Here is an 18,419-nt window from a genome sequence, read left to right as displayed (position 1 = left end):
AGGCGGCCCCAGCTGGCCCGGCGTCCCACCTGCGCAGCCTGGCGGCTCGGCGTCCTGCGCCGTCCCCAGCCGGTCCGCCGCCCGCCGACTCCAATGCGGGCGAGCGCGGTCTTCCTGGCCATGTGGTCCGGGCCCAGCACTTTCGGTTCTCGGGGGAGACGGGCTCGGGAGCCGAGGATCCTGTGCTGGAGATCCGCGTCCCGCAGGTGCTCCGGTTCTCGACTGACTGGGTTGGGGTAGCGAAGCCGATGGGGCCCTCAGCTCCTCGGCCTCATGCTTCAGGTTGGCGTCCAGAGCCGCAGGTTTGGTCTGAAGCCCTTTGGTGGATTAAATGTCTCAGTGGGACAGTGGGGACCGAGCTGAGAAGGGGTCTTCACTTCGAATATATTTTCTATCGGGAAAGTGGTGTTAGTGACCCCTAATACTAACTGTTGAAAGGCTTCTCATTTCATCCTGTCTCTGTCTCTCGTTTCGGTTTTGAGGATTGATAGCATGCAAAGCAAGAGCTCTTATCTCTGAGCTGCAGCCTCAGCCCATATTTCTCTAGTCCAAATAAAGTTTCTTGGGTCGACTCTGGCTTCTTCCTGCCAGAGCTTTCAGTGTTCGGTTTTTCAAGAGGTAAACCCAGTTTGAGAAAAGTTAAAAGGCTGGAGTAGAACTCACTTCCGGGAGCCCCCAAGTAGCTTCACATTAAAATACTCTTGAATCTCTAAATTTAGGGAGGGGGATGAAGATTTTTCGTCATTAGGGCCCCGTTTTTTACTGCTCAAATCGGCACAGCTGTCCTCCGGTTAGACGTCCTTCATTGGCTATTGTACACCAGCTCCTACACTTAATGCTTAGCCTGTTGTACTGTACCCTACCCCCGCCTCCCATACTGGGGAAAGGGCCTTTGGACTACCCTATATCGCCAGCCCATTATTTTTTGAGGCAGGAGGGCCTCACCAAATTGCCCAGGTTGGGTTTAAACTTGTGGTCCTCCTGCCTCAGCCTCACAGAGTGCTGGGATTACAGGTGTGCACCGAGTTCAGTTATGGGCACCGTTTTTGAGTGATTTGAATGACAGGTTGGCTTGGTTCCTTCTCCACCTTTGATACTTTCCCCCTTGTAGCCTTTTCTGCCACTGCACCAGGAGCACCCTCTGCTCCAGAGGACAAAGTTTTTCAGTATTATTGCTAATACTGGTTGCTTTGTGCCTTGCACTGAGTATCCCCTATCACTTGATGGAGACAGTGTCTTGCAGTTGAGGAAACCAAAGCACTGACAGGTTAAGTAATTTGTGAGGTCACGCAGCTAGTAATAAATTTGTTTGGACCCAGGTAGGCTCATTCCGGGTTCAGAGCTGTTACCTTGCCGCTGATGACGTGCTAATGAGTCTAGCCTCCCAAAGCCTTTGACAGCTGCCCTCCTTCCGGCCTAGAACCCAGCTTCACTCACACCTCTCCCAGGGTGTCTTCCTTAGGCCTCTGCACACTACTTGCCATTAGCATACCTCGCAAGTTGCACTTTTTTTTTTTGGTACCGGGGATCGAACTCAGGACCTTGCACTTGAGAGGCAGGCAGTGGGACCAGTGAGCTAAATCCCTGGCCCCATGCAAGTTGCACTTCTGCTTAAAACCATCAAGTCTGTGTTGCCCTTAAAGAGTAAATTCTGGACTAATTACTGCGCCCAAAGAGATCCACAGGTCAGGCCCCTGCCTCTTCGGAACTACCCCTTGGGCCAGGGATTTAGCTCAGTGGTTCCGTTGCCTGCTATGCAAGCGCAAAGACCTGAGTTCGATCCCCAGTACAAAAAAAAAAACTACCCCTTAACCCTGCAGAGGGCTGTTTGGTCCAGCCCCAGGGCCCTCGAATCATTCTAGCTACAGCAGTCATCCGTGGTTAGCCCACCCCATCCCATTACGTTCTTAACCCTGTTTTACTATTTGTAGCACTTCATCACTAATCAGTACTCTCGCATTTGCTTGTTTGTCTTTCTCCATAGGATATAGTCTGGATTCCCAGCTGAAGGGCTCTTTTCTCAGGCAGTTTAAATGCTTGTGGAATCCACTGGGAGCTGTCGGTGTTTGTCACACTGCATCACAGGATTGTCATGTTTATAATGGATGCCAGTGTCGACACTGATTACTATACTCTAGTTTCTAGCAATTTTTATTTTTTAGTTTCCAGCAATTTTTACAGCATACATATAAAATTCTTTCCAGGTCCTGCACCCCCACTATGGAATGTACATTTGGCCTTGTGCCGTTGTCCTGGCCCAGTACCTCTGGTTTCACAGAAGAGATCTGCCAGGAAAGGCCGTCTTAGAGGTATGAGGGTCCATTTCCAGAATCCTGGGTATGTTCAGGGTTGAATCTGCATGCTAGTTACCAGCCCTGTTATTTGTAAAGTAGATGGTTTAGCCACTTGAAAGGTCGTGAGCTAAAGCAAGCTCTAAAGTTCTAATGGGAACTGGTATAACTTACTTCCACTCCTGGACCCAGTAATTAATCAAAAAGGAATTAACTTTTGCCTGACAAATGTAAAGCCTAAGCTTCTTAAGAGACAGGACAAACCTAGGAATGTACAGACGCTGCTCTCCAACCTAGGATTCATTCACCTCTACTCACACCTTTTAGGATGTCTCCCTAGGACTACTTGCCATTAGCAAGCCTCCCAAGTTACGTTTGTTAAAGAACGCAAAGGAGTTATCTAAAACCAAGTTCTCTGCCATCCAAATGATTTTTAAATGCTATCTTCCACATTTTTAAATTAGATTGGAGCAGGAGTGAGCCTTCCAGGGATCTTGGCTGCAAAATGTGGTGCTGAAGTGATACTGTCAGACAGTTCAGAGCTGCCTCACTGTCTCGAAATCTGTCGGCAAAGCTGCCAGATGAATAACCTTCCACAGGTGGATGTTGTAGGGCTGACTTGGGGTCACCTATCTCAGGATCTTTTGGCTCTACCACCACAAGATATTATTCTTGCATCTGATGTGTTCTTTGAACCAGAAGGTAAACCACTTTTGCTAAGAGTTTGGCCAGATACTGTGAAATGAAGTCCATTTAAAGAAATGTTTTTTCTCCTTAGATTTTGAAGACATTTTAAGTACAGTGTACTTTTTGATGCAGAAGAACCCCAACGTTCAATTGTGGTCTACCTATCAGGTTAGAAGGTATGAATAATTCTAATTTACTTACAATCTCATTAAAAGTTAAAGGGCAGAACCAAGAGGTGTAAGTTTGAAATCTTTTTTTTTTTTAAGTGCTGACTGGTCCCTTGAAGCTCTGCTTTACAAGTGGGATATGAACTGTGTCCATATTCCTCTGGAGACTTTTGATGCAGATAAGGAAGATATAGCAGAATCTGCGCTTCCAGGAAGACATACTATTGAAATGCTAGTCATCTCCCTTGGAAAGGGTCTCTGAATTATACCCATAAGCTGTTAAGGAACAATGTTGATACAGGGATCAGACCACCCTCAACTTCCTGGGAAAATGAAATGAGCTTGAAGATGGACAGATCTGCTGGTCTTAAGGCTATACCACCAAGACTGCTAATGGGGTAACATTAACCATGCAAACAATTAAAGTACATATGAATAAGGACTTGGATTGTTCTTAATCATTAAGCAGAAATTAGGTTGAAAAGGGGCTACTCAACCAAGTGCTACCTTGAAGCCATGATTTTAGGGGCTCAACTGGCACTTCTAATATAGGAAAAGCAGGTATTACTATTTTGTTGTCTTTATGCTATATAGCAACAGTGGCAAACCAATGGCATGTGTGCTGCGGCGGGCTGCTTGTATCATTGAAAGCTCTAAAAGGTTCACAACTGCTACACAGGCAAGTGACACTCAAGAAAACTGCACAGGTCTTTCAAATAAATGGCAAAAGAGACCAAGACCTTCTAAGAGTTAACACCAAGAAAACATTTTAATTAAACTACAGAAACAATGGTAATAGTACAGAATATTCATAAGCAAAGATACACCATGTTTTAAGTACTTACAAAGTTACAAACCATTTGTTTCCTTAACATTTTCCATTTTAAGTTCGTACATGAAGATGTGATCAGATTTACCATTTTGGGGAGTAGGGAAAAAAAGGTGTATTTATCATCAGCTAGATGTGCTCACTGTATGCTCCGTTATTTATATGCAAGGCCCGGGTGACTGGAAGTGCAGTTGACAGGCATTTTAATAAACTGGACAGCCATTTGTTTCTGCACGACAAGGCATCTTTACACAGGAGCAATCGGGAGAAAACAGGAAACAGCCAAGCACTCTGCACTGCAACACGCCACCTTAACAGCTAACCAGCATTACTCAACTGCTACACAACTGCGCCTAGTGCACAAAAATACATAAGAGAAGAGATTAGAATCGTGTTTGGTAAACAATCCTTTCAAAAAAAAAAATCAAGTCTTTTCACCTGAAAAGTCTTTATACAAATTTGGGTTCAGATTACCATTTAGGCCTGAAGGTAAATAACATATAAACAAATTTACACCAACTTTTGTAGGTTTTTAATTTTAAGGAATGAAGGCAATGTTGAGTCAATCTCTTGACAGCTTTAGGCTGTGTGTAATGGCTGCACTCGTTTCCTTAAAAGTCAAGAGGCCACAAATTAGGTTACCAATCTGTTTAATTTCAAACAAAAAAAGTCAGCACTATATAAACAAAATGAAATTTTACCTCAAATATCCAATCCAATAATGAAATCTGAAGTCGTTCACCTCACTAAATTACAAGAAATTTGAATAACAGCAACAAAATGGCACATAAAATGAAGTTTGCCACCTGAGGCAAAGTTTAAAACAAGTAAAAAGTTAGACAAATGTTACAAAATAACCTTTTCAATAGCCAGTTGCTTGTTCCAAGGACTCTTCCATGGACCGATGGACTGAGTTCGTGGTCCTTTTCCCCAAAGTCCTCTGTTATGCTGCTTGCCGATATATCTAGGTTTGAAAAGAAAAAAGTTCAGTTTACCTTCCCTTATTAAAAAGGTACCAAAGTGCACATGGTTTCAGTTTTCAGGTATGTACTTACTAAGGCTCTGGTGAAACAAATAGGTTACAGTAAGGTTCCACCCAGCCATCAAGAAGTTTTTAAAGGCCCAATTAAGAAATTTTCAAAATCAGTATTTACAAGTTTGAATTTACGATTTCTTGGCCAAATAACCAAAGTGAAAAAGAGGTAGGAGGGGAAGGGAGAAAAAAAAAAGAAAAAAAATGGGGAAAAAGGGCTGTATCCAAACAAAAGCAACATGAAATCTTATTACATTTTAAGAAATCCTTTTCAAATGAAATATTTGACATTGGAGAATGTTTTTATCCGAGCTACTTAGGGCCCTTTCCTTTTAAAAAATAGGACCAAACAATTTGAGAGTTAAAGACACACTATCCTTTCCCCACCCAGTGCAGTACCTGTAAACTTTCTTTTGGGGTTCCAAAAGTTCATTGCTTCTTAATTGCAATTCCTTTGCCACATCCATTAGAATATGAAGTCCCAGTCAGTACAACAATAGTTGAACTGATCATTTTTCTCTAACAGGATAGTGCATCTTTAACGTTTAAAGACAAACCTGCTCCAATACACGCCCACAGAAACTGGTCCCTGGAGGATCAGCCAAATCAGTTAAAATCTGCAATACTGGCCAATATTCTTTTATCAAACAGGAGACCGCAGCTTTAAAGGGGGAAAATGCAGACGTTGGATAAAAACAGCAAGAAATAATTATTTTCATTAATAGGTCTCAAAACAGTTCACGAAACAACCTTTACTATCTAAGCTTAATACACATCCTTTTTGCAGACCCCTCTTCAGTTTTACTCCCAAAGCCGAGTAACTTCAGAGCAGCACTCCAAACACCAGGAGTGGTCACCTTTATACTAGTATGGCTAAGACCGACTCCAAACCCCATTTACGAATCAAGGCTGTGCCTCGGATCCCGCAGACATTACCATTTTCTTACGAGGACACCGCTCCTTCCTCTTCTGGAGACTTGGGGGGGCTCTTGGATCGCGACCTGGACTTCGATTCCCTCTTGGACACGGGAGGAGGACTCCTGGACCGCGACCGGGATCGGGACCGCGACCGGGATCTGGACACCGACGAGGACTTGGACTTGGATCTTCGCGCAGATCTGGACTTGGAGGTCGATCGCGAGCGAGAGCGAGTGCGGGACCGAGACTTGGAGCGGCTGTAGCGAGAGCGGCTGCGGGAGCGGGAGCGGCTCCGACTCCGGGATCGGCTGCGGCGGCGCCTCCGAGGGCTGCGGGCGGGACGAGCGGCGGTGAGCGGAGAGGAGCGGAGCTGGGCCCGGCTCGCCCCGCCCGCGCCGCCATTATCTCGCTGCCAGGCGCCATTTCCCTCGCCGCGAGGCGGGATCCCGCCCTCCGCCCGGCCCGCCCCGGCCCTCCCGGCGGCCCCCGCCCGCTCACCTGCGGCTCCGGCGTCCGTAGCCACCGCCCCCGTACCTCCGGGGGGGCGGCCCGCGGCGGCTGTGGTGCGAGTCCGGCGGGCGGCCGTAGCGCGCCATCTGCACGCGCAGCTCACGGCCGTCCAGCACGGCCCCGTCCATGGCGTCCATGGCGTCCTCGGCGTCGCGCTTGTCGTGGAAGCGGACGAAGGCGAAGCCGCGGGACTCCTTGGTGTAGCGGTCCCGCGGGATGTACACGTCGCCGACGCGCCCGTACTTCTCGAAGACGCGCCTCAGAGTGTCCGGCGAGGTACGATAGGTCAGGTTATCAACCTTGAGAGAGGTCATGCCCTCCACATCGGGAGGCGGGCGACCGTAGCTCATGGCTGTGAGGCGGCCCGGTGTCCCGCCAACTGGCGCCGAGACTCTAACGCTTTGGGCGGGCCCGGACGCTCTGACGAAGCGGCGGCTTCCTCAGGTCGCGGTGGCGAAACGCCGCGCCTCTCCTCAGAAAGTTGCCGTCCGCGTGCGGAAGCTGAGAGGGAGGCGGGCGGGCGGGCACAGAAGCACCGCAACTAAGCGCACCTGAGCAGCAAATGAGCTGGGGATTCGCCTCAGCTTCCTCTTATAGCTCTCTTCACAAAATGGCGCCCGCGCCACCCGGAAATGAATCCTCTGATTGGCTCGCCTCGCTCCCCCTTATAACGTAGCGCCCTCGCGTCCCGCCCCTGTCTAGTGCGCCTGCGCAGGGCCCAGCGGGCGGGCGGAAAACGCGCAGTCACGGCTGTTGAGGGGGAGCAGCGATCGCAGGCGGATGGAAAGCCCGCGAAACCCTTGCTGTTGGCGAGGCTGGGCAAGAGCGCTCAGTAGCGGAAGAGGCGGTGCCCGTCATCTAGGTTCCCCCTTCTTTTCTTGCCAGTGCCTACGCTCCACGCTGCCCTTCCGCCCGCCCTTCATTTCCGCTTTTGTCCGAGAGGTACTCCTGTTCCCTGTTGCCCTGTGTCCCCGACCTCCTCAGACCCCGCCTCGTCACTCTAGACTCCCTCCCACAGGCCCCGACGGCCCTTTGCGGAGTTTCATTCCACAACCCCCTCCGCTTGATCGCCGCCCTACCCCCACCCCCGCGAGAGGCGGGGGTAGTGATGGAGCCTTCGCAGTGCGCGTGCGTATTCGCGTCCAGAGCCTTCTGGACTACTACTCCCAGTGGGCGCCGTGGCCGTGATCAGCTGACCTGTCCCATGACTTGCAGTGAGTCAGGCCCCGCGGGCGGGGCCGCGAGGCCGCTGTTTGCCCTAGCTCCTCATCCCCCCGCGGGCCCCTCAACCTGGAGCGGCGACATTCTTGGCTCTCTTCCGGTGTTGGGCTCTTCCCTACTCGGATCTTATCCCAGGAATGTCTTAACTGGGACCTCTAGGGGAACTTCACCCCAAGCCCGGAATTGTGATCCAAGAACTGGAAGTTGACAGCTTGGCTGCCTTGCTCCCGGATCTGCCTCCTGCTTTCACCGTCTCGTTTCTCCAGGATTGTCGGGCTTGCCCCGGAGGAGAGCTGACTGTCCTGGGCCGCCGCTGACCCCAGGCAGAGCGGAGCCAAAATGTCCCCGGAATCCAAAAAGCTTTTTAACATTATTATTTTAGGAGTTGCCTTTATGTTTATGTTCACCGCCTTTCAAACTTGTGGAAATGTGGCGGTGAGTTGGAATCCGTTCTCCCTCCTTTGAAGTGCGTGTGTCATTTCATTGTGAAAACGATTATAGACTTCAGTTATATCTAATAGCATGCGTAAATTGCATCTTCTCTTTCCTCACCTAGCCTTTCTCGTTTTCTGTGATGGGTTTTGATTTCATAATGTCAGATATTTCTCCTTTATGGGGTTTTACCGTTTATTTCTCCGATTTGATTTGGAGTTCCTGTGTTGACAGTACTTTATTTCTTTTCTGTATTAAGCTCTATGTTAATACTTGGGTAGTTAAAGTAGTAAAATCCAAGGCACGGGTACAGTTAGTTGTCCCCTCTTTCCTAGTCATTGCTTTGCCTTCTTCAATTGTGTTGTCCTTTTTCTTCTCTCAGAGTGGACATTCAGCATTAAGTATTGAGTATTGCGAATCTTGACGTTTATCTGAGAACTTGGAATCAGACTTTCAAAGGGGAAAAAGGATTGCAAAACGTTTTCATTGATTAGTTTTATTTTCTACACAGCAAACTGTCATCAGGAGCTTAAATAGCACAGATTTTCATGGCAGTGGATATACCAGGTATTGTACTGTGTGCTTGATTTTACTGTGCATGTAATGGCAGTTACTTAAATTCCATCAGAATCACCATCAATAAAATACTGTGATTGAATTAGTGATTTTTTTTTCTTTTTTTTTTTGGTCTCGGTGTCAGGACTACAGTACTCTATTTGGGAAACATAATGCAGTTAAAGGTGCTGAGTTTAGTTTCCTGTGGAATTAGATTGGGCTTGAAATCCCGGCTTCATAACTTAATTGCTTTGTTAGGTTAGGCAAGTTATTTCTATGAGCCGTTTCTTTGCTCGGAGGGTGTATATAAAGCACTTGGCGCAATGGGTGACATTTACTAAGTGCTCAATACTGTCAGAATTACATTTTCTCAATCCTAAACAGGTATTTTTTTTATGAGTCTTGAAACGTTTTATCCTCCTGTGTTAGTTATCTCCTGACAATTGTAATTTCATTCGAAGTTTTTAGATTTTTGTTGGTGTTTAGTTTTGGCTCTACAGATGAAGAAAATGAAAAGAGCTTCACAAGTCACTAGTACCTTGTGATTGTAGCTGGAAATGTAATTCGTACATTTGTGTATGTACAGATTTCTTTAAAAATCTAATTGACAATTGTATATGTTTATCTGTATAATATTGTTTTGAAATAGGTATATATTGTGAAATGGCTAAATTGGACTACACAAACAAGTTTCTTAATTTTTGTATAGTTAGCTCTTGTATTCTGGTACCCTCACACCCAAAACTTTTTTTTTTCCTGTTTGTTTTTGGTTTTTTGAGACAGAGCCTTGCTATGTAGCTCAGGCTGGCCTTGAACTTGTGGCATCCTCCTGCCTCAGCCTCTTGAGTGCTGGGATTACAGGCATGCACCACCATGCCTGACATCATAATTTTTTGTGTATCACATCACGTGTATTCTAAAGAACAAATGATCTGCATTCAGGAGGCTAAGGCAGGAAGTTCGAAAGTCTGAGCCCAGCCTGGGAAATTTAGTGTGGGACCCTGTCTCAAAATTAAAAAGTGGTGAGGGGGTAGTTCAGGCATAGAATGCTGGGTTCAAGTCCCAGTACTCTAAAACAAGAACAAGTGAAAGAGCACAATTGAGCTAGATGTGGTGTTTCCTGCCTATAATCCTAGCACTCAGCAGGCTGAGGCAGGCGGAACACTGAGTTCAAGGCCAGCATGGACTCTATAGTGAGTTCAAGGCAATGTGAACTACACAGTAAGACCCTGTCTCAAAAAAACAAAAACAAAATAACGCACCTTTGATATTTGAGAGATTGAGAAAAGCCAAAGAATAATTTACTTTGAATTTACAATACCGGCTAGTAAATGAAATCAGGATCCTCAAAATGGTACACTTTCTACAAGATAATATATAGTAATGGTGGGTCAGTAATAACTGAAAATGTTCACATAAGACCATTATTTTGAGTTATATAAATTTTGGATTAAGCAAGTTACAACTCAGTGCTTGTTATTTATAGCAAAGAAATGTCACGCAGTTGCCAGAAGTTGTAGGCTAATTTTGGAGTGTGGCAGGGTTGACCTGGGCCCCTGGAGTCATATTGCTAGAGACCGGATCCTGGCTCACCATTCACCAGCCACTAAACTTCTGGCAATTTATTTCACTCCACTGCATTACAGTTTTCAGCTCTCTATCGACATCTGCTTCTTAGAGCTTCAGAATTGAAAGAGGAAATATCTAGGAAGTATTTGGCCTAGTATCTGTTGTACAGTGGCTTTATTATAATTTATCAGTACATTGAAAACATTGTCCTAGGCAACTGATTCAAAGAAACTTCTGATGGAACTTCAATATTTTATATACATGTTATTTATCTTAAGGATATTATCATAAATTTTGACAAAGAATATTACAAATCCTGGAGACCCTAAATAGAGTTTTCTTTCCTTTTTGGTACCGGGAATTGAACTCAGGGCCTCGCCATTGCCAGGTAGGCGCTGTGCCTCTGAGCTTCATCCCTGGCCCCCTCTTATTTTCATTTTGCCCTTTTTTTGGGCCATACTGGTATTGAATCCAAGGTTTCTCACATGCTAGGCAAGTGCTGTACCACTGAGCTAAACCCCCAGCCCAAAATAGGGTTCTACAAGTGAGCTCTGTTGCGCTGAACAGGGTAGTGCACACCTATAATCCCAGCACTTGTGAGACAGGCAGGATTGTTGTGAGTTGGAGGCCAGTTTAGGCTAAATAATGAAACTCTTTATCCAAATATCAAAAACAAAAAAAGTGAGCTTTTTGAGACAGTGCTTGAATTTTATCCCCTTTTCCCTTTTGTGTGTTATTCGTGCAGCATGGCAATTATTTATGGAGTTTTCTCTGCTTCAAATTTGATTACGCCGTCTGTGGTTGCCATTGTGGGCCCTCAGCTCTCTATGTTTGCCAGTGGTTTATTTTACAGGTGAGTAGCACACTCTTCTTCCCCTTGCTAAGTTAGAACACTTCCAGCATCTTTGAAGAGCATAGAAAACTTAACAAGAACTTGTAGACTTGGGCTGGACAGAATAGAGGGTGGTATTTGAAGGATTGGCTCTCTGCTTATTGCTCAGAAATACCAGACCGTTCTAACTGATGGGATGAATGTATATCTGCTTTGGTTTTACTATAATAAACAGTATCCAAAGATCTCTTTCCATGGGGGTTGGAAAGAACTTTCCATGAAATAATTTTACCTTCTAGCAAGTTGACTAATGGAGATTCTAATGTCCTGTGTCATGTACTAAGCAGTGGCAGGGGCCACTGCAAACCTGTACAGTTTTGACAAAGTTGAAATAGTAGGTTAAGAAATGAGCAAGTCATGTTTGTCCCTTTTTTCAAAGCCAAGGAAGTTGTCTGCAGGTTGAATTTTTGAGGAGAGCCCTCAGACTTGACTCCTAGAAGGACACTTGGCATTCGGTTTCAGATATCCTTTGACCGTAATATGTTGACCTGTTATATTTTAGCATGTACATTGCCGTTTTTATCCAGCCCTTCCCCTGGTCCTTCTACACGGCGTCTGTTTTCATTGGAATTGCAGCTGCCGGTGAGCATTTTGATTTCTACCTGCCTGTTTTCTTGTGAGAGACTTGTCTAAGGGGATCATTTATGGGTTCAGTATGGAAAGCCAAGTTACTTCATTCCCTTGATAAACTTCTGGTTTGAATTTTAGTGCTTTGGACAGCACAGGGAAACTGCCTGACAATAAATTCAGATGAGCACACTATCGGGAGAAACAGTGGAATTTTCTGGGCACTCTTACAATCTAGGTAATAATCTTTTGGAACTCCGTCTTTCTGTTTCCTTTTTTGGTCCCATCATTTATTAGGTCTTTGTTTCATTGAAAATTCAGGTCTTCCATGTAGTGTGACTTAAGTTCCTTGCCGAATATGGTATAGATTCAGACTTTTATAGCTACTTAGAATGCACAAGACTACCTCATTAGAATGCAAGATTACTAAATAGGAAGTGATATTAACTTCTATGTATTTACCATCTGCTATATTTCAGGGACTGTTGGATTCTATTTAATTTCACATAATTCCCACACAACCTCATGAGGTTCTGGAGATGAGAAAACAAAGACTAAAAGGAAAGTAACAAATCCAATTTTAACCATCGTTATCTGGACTTCGGCAGCCACATCCTTCCCACTGAACTACTCAGCCTAGTAGCTATTAGCAAATACGTTAACATTTAAAAATGAAACTACACCAATACTGAGTGATATAGCATATTACATATTTCCTAGAGAAAAGCAAAACCTATTCTGCCTGTGACTGTTGGGAAATCTGAAGGCTTTACCTTTATGGTTACTGTGTAGGGTTTTCCCTTCAACAGGGCTTGGCAAAAACAGGTTTCATTTTTAGGAGTTGTGGAGTAAGAAATAGGAATGTAAGTAAATGATTCCTTCCATGGGAGAGTATGCAAAGTAAAGTTTCTGTTTAGATGCAGGTAATGATTTAGTTTAGAATTTTTCATAGATTCTTCAAAAGATTTTAAGATTTTTTAAAGTAGTATAAACTTGTTTCCAAGGAATCACTCCCACATTTCCACTGAAATCGCATATTTCAAAGTGAGTCAAGCCCTGTGCAGGGAGGACGGCTCTGAATCAGGTTACTGTCACATGGATGGAGTCTGAACTCTATCTGGGTCAGTTACTTTCTCAGAAAGGGTGGGGTTGAGACTTTCAAATGACCTCAGGCAGGTAGATAGTTTATAAATTGCGCCTCCATCTCTCTCTCTTTCTCAACAAATAATAGGAGTAATTGTTTTTACTAACCATTTAAGTATTATAATAATTTCCCAACACCCTCTCTCCCCTTCTCTGCCCTCAGCTTGTTCTTTGGAAATCTCTACATATATTTTGCCTGGCAAGGGAAAACCCAAATATCAGGTTTGTTTTATTCTTGTTTTTTTTAGATATGTTCAAAGCATGCCCACAGTGCCACAGAAATATCATTAGTACTTTATGTAAGTATTGTCCTGATGAGCTTTGGTACTTCACATTCTCCTAGATGTTTGCTTTGGGAAACTTTCTCCTGGGTTTATGGAATCAACTTCGGATTATAGATTAGGAATCTCGAAGTGTGAGAGAAGGGCATGCTGTGTATGAGTGTCCTAGTGAATCATCAGTAGACAGCTGAGTGCTCAGTTCTTTTGTTCATACCATTCTTTGATTAAAAGAGTGATTGGATTCTTGCATTTTTTGGGGGGGGAGCTTGTTAGAAACCCTAAAAGACAAAGGTGGAAGTGGCTTACTTACCTCCTCACTCTAAATTTTTACTGATGCATTAAAATAAAAATTTAATGAGGAAGTGTTTTACCACTCACAAACAACCTTCAACATAATTCTAACTCAGGCCAGATGTGGTGGTGCACACCTATTATCCCAGCACTCTGGAGGCTGAGGCAGGAGCATTGCCTTGAGTTCCAGGCCAGCTTTGGCTACATAGTGACTCTTTCTAAAAAAAAAAATAATAATAATAATAATAATAATAATAATAGTTATTATTCAGGAATTGTGTAGTTGATGCTATCTACTTTCTTCTTTTTTTTCTATAGAGAGTGACCGAAGAACGGTGTTTATTGCCCTAACAGTGATTAGCCTTCTGGGGACAGTTCTGTTTTTTCTCATTCGGAAACCAGATCCTGAAAATGTCCTTGGAGAAGATGAATCTTCTGATGACCAGGACTTGGAAGTCGACGAGTAAGAAGTGGGGAGACATTCCTTTTCAAGTTCAAATAGATTCTGAGTAAATCTAGTCTAGAGTGGACCCAGCTTGGTTGTCCTAACTGATATCCAGTTCTGTCTGACAGTTACCACAGGCAGACAGGAGGGAAAAGTGTTCAAGCAGAGAAGAAAGGAAGATGCAGGGGAGCTGTGAGGAAGGAAAAAGGAGAAGGCTGCCTGAGGAAGGGAGTGAGTGAAAGGTTTCCAGGGATTTAGGTCTGTTGCCAGCATTGCCCGTGATCCGTGTGACCCTAGGCAATAGCAGTGAGCCCTTCCTGTGTCCAGGCCTCCGTCCTTTTGCTCCATTCAGTGGTCTCCTGTGTGTTCCCAGTGTCAGGGTGCAGGAATATAAAGTGAAATAGGAAACAGTCTGCCCTCAAGTCCTGTTTCTGTGATCCAGCTATAAATTTCTCGGGTTCCTGTGACATGTGTGGCAGGGCCACCAGCGCTTGTCCCCACCAGGCTCTTGGCGAACAGTAGCCAGCCCTTGCACTAACTAACCTGTCCAGGTGGCTTTCCCCACAGTGGACTAAGTGGGGAGACAGGCATGGAGCCCTGTGTCTCTGAGTACTGTAAATTACCTGAGCACGTTTCCATGGTGACACTGTTCCAAACAGCACAGGTGGTTTCTGCTATCATTTAGATTTGGGAAGGAAAAGAGAAATTAATCTTTGCCACTCTTGTTTTGCTGTGTGAATTGATAATCGGGAAGATCGTCTTGCAGCTTTTGTCTGTTGTTACAACTTGTGCATTGAGCATTCTGTGTTGCCTTTTCCATCCAAAAAGGGGCCCAGATGCTCCTGTTATTGAATCACTGTGTTTACTAAGTTTGCACTTTTTTTTTTTTTGGTACTGGGGATTGAACTCGGGACCTTGCGCCTGCAAGGCAGGCGGCGGAACCACTGAGCTAAATCCCTGGCTCTGCACTGTTTCTTTAAAGCAAAGGAGAAGGGGATACTTTGGGTGTATGTGTGTATCTGTGTGTTTACACACATATGTGTTACATATGTACATGTATGTACAGTCATGCATTGCATCACAACATCCCGGGCAGTGATTGACTGCATGTGTGACAGGGGTCCCACTCTGTCACCTCGTGAGGACTGTGGTGTAGTTTGTGTCAGCACTCTGATGTTTGCATATCGCAGATGCCTAAGGATGTGTTTCCCAGAATGCTGTCCTGTTCAGTGACAGTAACTATGGATATTGGAGAGAAGAGAATTGTGTCCCCGCGATAGGTGCAGTCCTTAGGAAGACTGCTCAGCCTGTCGAGCAGTCTCTATTCCTAAATTGTCTCCCAAACACAGAGCTTCTGTGTCTCCTTTCTCCAAGTAGCACCCGTTGTGTGGCGGTTCTTTTAAACCTGGGGGACAGAGCAGTGCACGAGACAAGCCATCCATGTTCTCATGGGACTTGGCTTCAGAGGGGTGGCAGACAGTATGCGTGTGAGTAGACGCCACAGTGAGCCTTGGGGAGACTTCGGAGGAGGGGAGGGACAGGTGCTGGGGGGAGTGGAGAGCCGTGGGTGGTCAGTGCTAGACCAGGCAGTGGAAGGGGCCAAGACAGGCTCCTGAGGCTAGAAAGGTGAGGAGGGCGTGGAGCAGGAGGGTCTACAGGAGGCAAGGTTGGATTGTATAAAGCTGGCCTGGAGCTTGAAGTTCGATGTGGTCTGAGTAGAAGCCATTGAGGTATAAGTAGGAGCTGGTAATAAAAGCTCCCATGTGAATGCCCTGCAGAAAATGATATGAAGGTGGAAAGAGCAGCTCCACATCTGTCTTTTATCTCAGGTTCTTTTGTTTTGTTTTTTTGAGACGGGCTGGCTTTGTACTTCAGATTGGCCTTGAACTCCCTATTCTGTAGCCTAGACTGGCCTCGAACTCCTGGCCATCCTCCTGCCTCAGCTCCCCAAATGCTAGGACTATAGGTGTGTGCTACCACAGGCAGCTAATTTCTTAAATCAACTGTATCTCTATTGAAAGTTTGTTTTTGTTTTTGTTACCGGGGCTTGAACTCAGGTCCTTGTGCTTTTGAGGCAGGCAGCAGAACCACTGAGCTAAATCCCCAGCCCTATTGAAAGTTTTTTTAAGAAAATAATCATTTAACTCTCTAAGAAGCAAGATGTGCTGGCACATGCCTGTAATCCCAGCACTCAGAGCCTGAGGCAGCAGGATTGCAAGTTCAAGCCACCTTGGGCAACTTGGGCACTTAGCAAGACCCTGTCTCAAAAAAGAAAAAAGGTCTGGGAATGCAGCTCAGTGTGAAGGGCCTGGGTTCAATCCACAGTACTGTAAAAATCAGTCAATCAATAAATAATAAAGATCTAGGAAAACTAGACTTGGCTGATAGGGTAAAAAAATATAATTTTTAAAAAACTTTCTGGGTTGGGTGTGGTGGCACTTATTTGTAATCCCAGCACTCAGGAGGCTGAGGAAGAAGGATCACCTTGAGTTCCAGGCCAGCCTGGGCTACATACTGAGTTCAAGGCCAGTCTGAAGTACATAGTGAGACACTATCTCAACCACCCCCCTCAAAAAATACAACAAAAAACCAGAAAAACTTTCTCACTGTCATGTTGCTGTCAATTATAGTTACATTTAAAAAGATTATACTTGAACTGCATTATCTCACTTAAATCCTACAGGTAAGTGGTAGAGTCCTCATTTTACAACTGAATGTGGTGGTGCATGTCTGTAATTCTAACACTGTGGGAGGCAGAGGCAGGAGGATTTTAAATTGGTGCCCAGCCTGGGCAACTTGTTGATTTAGTGAGATCCTGTTTAAAAATAAAAAGTAAAAAAAGACTAGGAGAGGGATTTAGCTCAGTGGTTCCCCCACCTGCCTCACAAGTGCAAAGACCTGGGTTCGATCCCTGGTACCACACACACACACACAAAAAAGCCACAAAAAAAGACTAGGATGTAGTTTCATGCAAAGGTCCAGGGTTCAGTCTTCAGAACCACAAAACACAAATGAGGAAGTAAAACTTAGACAAAGACACTTGCTGTCTTAGTTACATTTCTTGCTGCTGAGACAAAATACCCAATGCCCAAAATTAAGGAAGGAAAAGTTTTTGGCTCACAGTTTGTAGAGGCTTCAGTTTATAGTTGGCTGGCTGCAAGGCAGAGTAGCATGGCAGACAGGCATTGCAGAGGAGAAACAGTTCCTGGTGGGCAGAAGGGAGCAAAGCAAGCAAGGGACGACCACAGCTCTTTCTCTTCCTTATATCTCATCCAGGCTACTCAGGGCGGGCAGCACTCACACCCTTAATCCTAGTGCCCCTGAGCCTAGCACTGCACCATGAATCAATCCTAGCATCACATACTGTAGATCCAGCCCCCTCTGAAAAAGCCCCGCCTATGACTGCAGGAGGCTTTGGGGGACATCTAGACACAGCCATAACACTTGCCTAAAATGTTACAACTACGTAGTAAGTGACAAAACCAGGGCTCAGACACCAGAGTTCATATGTTCAACCAAAAGGTAATTCTGTTTTCAACCATGCCGCACAGAGGATGGTTATTTTCTTTCTTTCGTTTGTGGGCGGCACTTTAAACACAGTCTGTAAAGCAAGGACCTGGGCCACGAAGGGACCCAGCCCACTGGATGTGCTTGCCAGACCGGAGAGCACAGAGCTGTTCCAGACTGCAGTGAAGAGGGGATGGACATTTCATACCTAGGTAGTATTTATTTTTAATTTTCAGGGGGAAAATGTATTTTCTTTATTTTCCCAGGTCTGCCCAGAACAATATGACAAAGGCAGTAGATGCGTTTAGTAAGTATTCTCGGTATCTGAAATGGGACAGCTGTTCAGGAACCTTCAGCCTTTGCCTTTCCCCTTCCCCTGGTAACTGGATTGACGGGCCCCCAGTGTTTCCATTTTGCCAGGTATGCTGGTCTCTCCGTAAAAGGCTCTCTGACCTTGGGGTGGAAATGGGGCCAACAGAGGCGCCCCCCTGTGCAGGAGTGGAGGTTGGGGGCCAAGGCAAATTGGGCTCTTGGGTGGGGAGCACATGGGGAGTTTGGGGGGGGGGGCAGGTGGGCTGTTGGCCACTTTGAGGGCCTGAGCGGTGGCCCTAGGGACCCAGAGACGAGTCTCCTCAACTCTTGACGTAACATAGTTTACTTTCCGTAACGCTCACAACTCTATGAGTATTCTGAAATATGAGCTATTATGCTTAACTCCATTCTAGAGAAGAGAAAACTGAGGCTTAAAGAGGTGAAAGAACTTCCCCAAGGTCATCCAGCTAGTGGGTAGGTGCTGAGCCAGGATCGGAGGCCACCATGTCTGACGGGCAGAGCAGGCATTCTCGGAATGGTTCCTTCTGACTCCTGCCCGCGGCCATCTCACCCAGGCAGTGACTCTCCACAGAGAGCATGACTGCATGGTGGCTATGGAGCCCCCAGGGCCCTTAAGTATTTATGACTTGTTTATGGAAAGCCTTGGGCTAGTGGGAAATTCGTGATCTAATCAGCGGTGGCCCAGCTCAGAGGACACATGCGTGTCAGAGCATGCGTTCCCGAGGAATTCCTGTGATCCTTTTTAGAA

At 45.6% G+C, this 18,419-nt stretch overlaps 3 protein-coding genes across 12 annotated transcripts in view; 2 read left to right on the top strand and 1 right to left on the bottom strand.

The window, feature by feature from the left end:
- Positions 1-127: 127 nt before the first annotated feature.
- On the top strand, positions 128-3,587 carry Mettl23 (methyltransferase 23, arginine). Of its 2 annotated transcripts, none has more exons than XM_004860776.4 (5): positions 128-206; positions 2,205-2,309; positions 2,756-2,993; positions 3,070-3,154; positions 3,245-3,587. In XM_004860776.4, exons 2-5 carry the CDS (start codon positions 2,226-2,228, stop codon positions 3,405-3,407), a joined length of 570 nt encoding a protein of 189 aa, XP_004860833.1. In that variant the 5' UTR covers positions 128-206; positions 2,205-2,225; the 3' UTR covers positions 3,408-3,587. The 2 variants fall into 2 exon arrangements, with proteins under 2 accessions (XP_004860833.1, XP_004860832.1); XM_004860775.4 differs by having other exon boundaries at positions 128-302.
- A 299-nt stretch (positions 3,588-3,886) lies between these two features.
- Srsf2 (serine and arginine rich splicing factor 2) lies at positions 3,887-7,072 on the bottom strand. 7 transcript variants are annotated; one of them, XR_002388173.2, is made up of 5 exons: positions 6,424-6,996; positions 5,944-6,254; positions 5,565-5,668; positions 4,833-4,938; positions 3,887-4,327 (listed from the first exon to the last, which is right to left on the bottom strand). XR_002388173.2 is itself a non-coding variant. In XM_021241187.2 (3 exons), exons 1-2 carry the CDS (start codon positions 6,783-6,785, stop codon positions 5,951-5,953), a joined length of 666 nt encoding a protein of 221 aa, XP_021096846.1. In that variant the 5' UTR covers positions 6,786-7,072; the 3' UTR covers positions 3,887-4,938; positions 5,944-5,950. The 7 variants fall into 7 exon arrangements, 3 of the variants coding, with proteins under 3 accessions (XP_021096846.1, XP_021096847.1, XP_087064549.1); XR_002388170.2 differs by having other exon boundaries at positions 3,887-4,938; XR_002388171.2 differs by lacking the exon at positions 5,565-5,668.
- Positions 7,073-7,178: 106 nt separating this feature from the next.
- Mfsd11 (major facilitator superfamily domain containing 11) overlaps positions 7,179-18,419 on the top strand; it is a 31,122-nt gene continuing 19,881 nt past the window's right edge. Inside the window, exons 1-9 of one of the 3 annotated variants that reach the window (XM_004860778.4) lie at positions 7,179-7,377; positions 7,454-8,091; positions 8,600-8,655; positions 10,958-11,065; positions 11,607-11,686; positions 11,813-11,909; positions 12,978-13,036; positions 13,705-13,849; positions 17,605-17,645. In XM_004860778.4, the coding sequence (XP_004860835.1) occupies positions 7,996-8,091; positions 8,600-8,655; positions 10,958-11,065; positions 11,607-11,686; positions 11,813-11,909; positions 12,978-13,036; positions 13,705-13,849; positions 17,605-17,645 (682 nt within the window). In that variant the 5' untranslated portion in view covers positions 7,179-7,377; positions 7,454-7,995. Of the gene's footprint in view, positions 8,092-8,470; positions 8,656-10,957; positions 11,066-11,606; positions 11,687-11,812; positions 11,910-12,977; positions 13,037-13,704; positions 13,850-17,604; positions 17,646-18,419 lie in introns of all 3 variants that reach the window. The other 2 variants (XR_002388169.2, XM_004860779.4) reach the window with 2 other exon arrangements.

Source organism: Heterocephalus glaber, unplaced genomic scaffold (assembly GCF_053883595.1).
Source record: "Heterocephalus glaber isolate CG9 unplaced genomic scaffold, H.glaber_assembly_v1.0 deba00000937, whole genome shotgun sequence".
Taxonomy (NCBI): Eukaryota; Metazoa; Chordata; class Mammalia; order Rodentia; family Bathyergidae; genus Heterocephalus; species Heterocephalus glaber.
The sequence above is the reverse complement of the archived record's forward strand: the minus strand, read 5'-3'. Positions and strand labels throughout refer to the sequence as shown.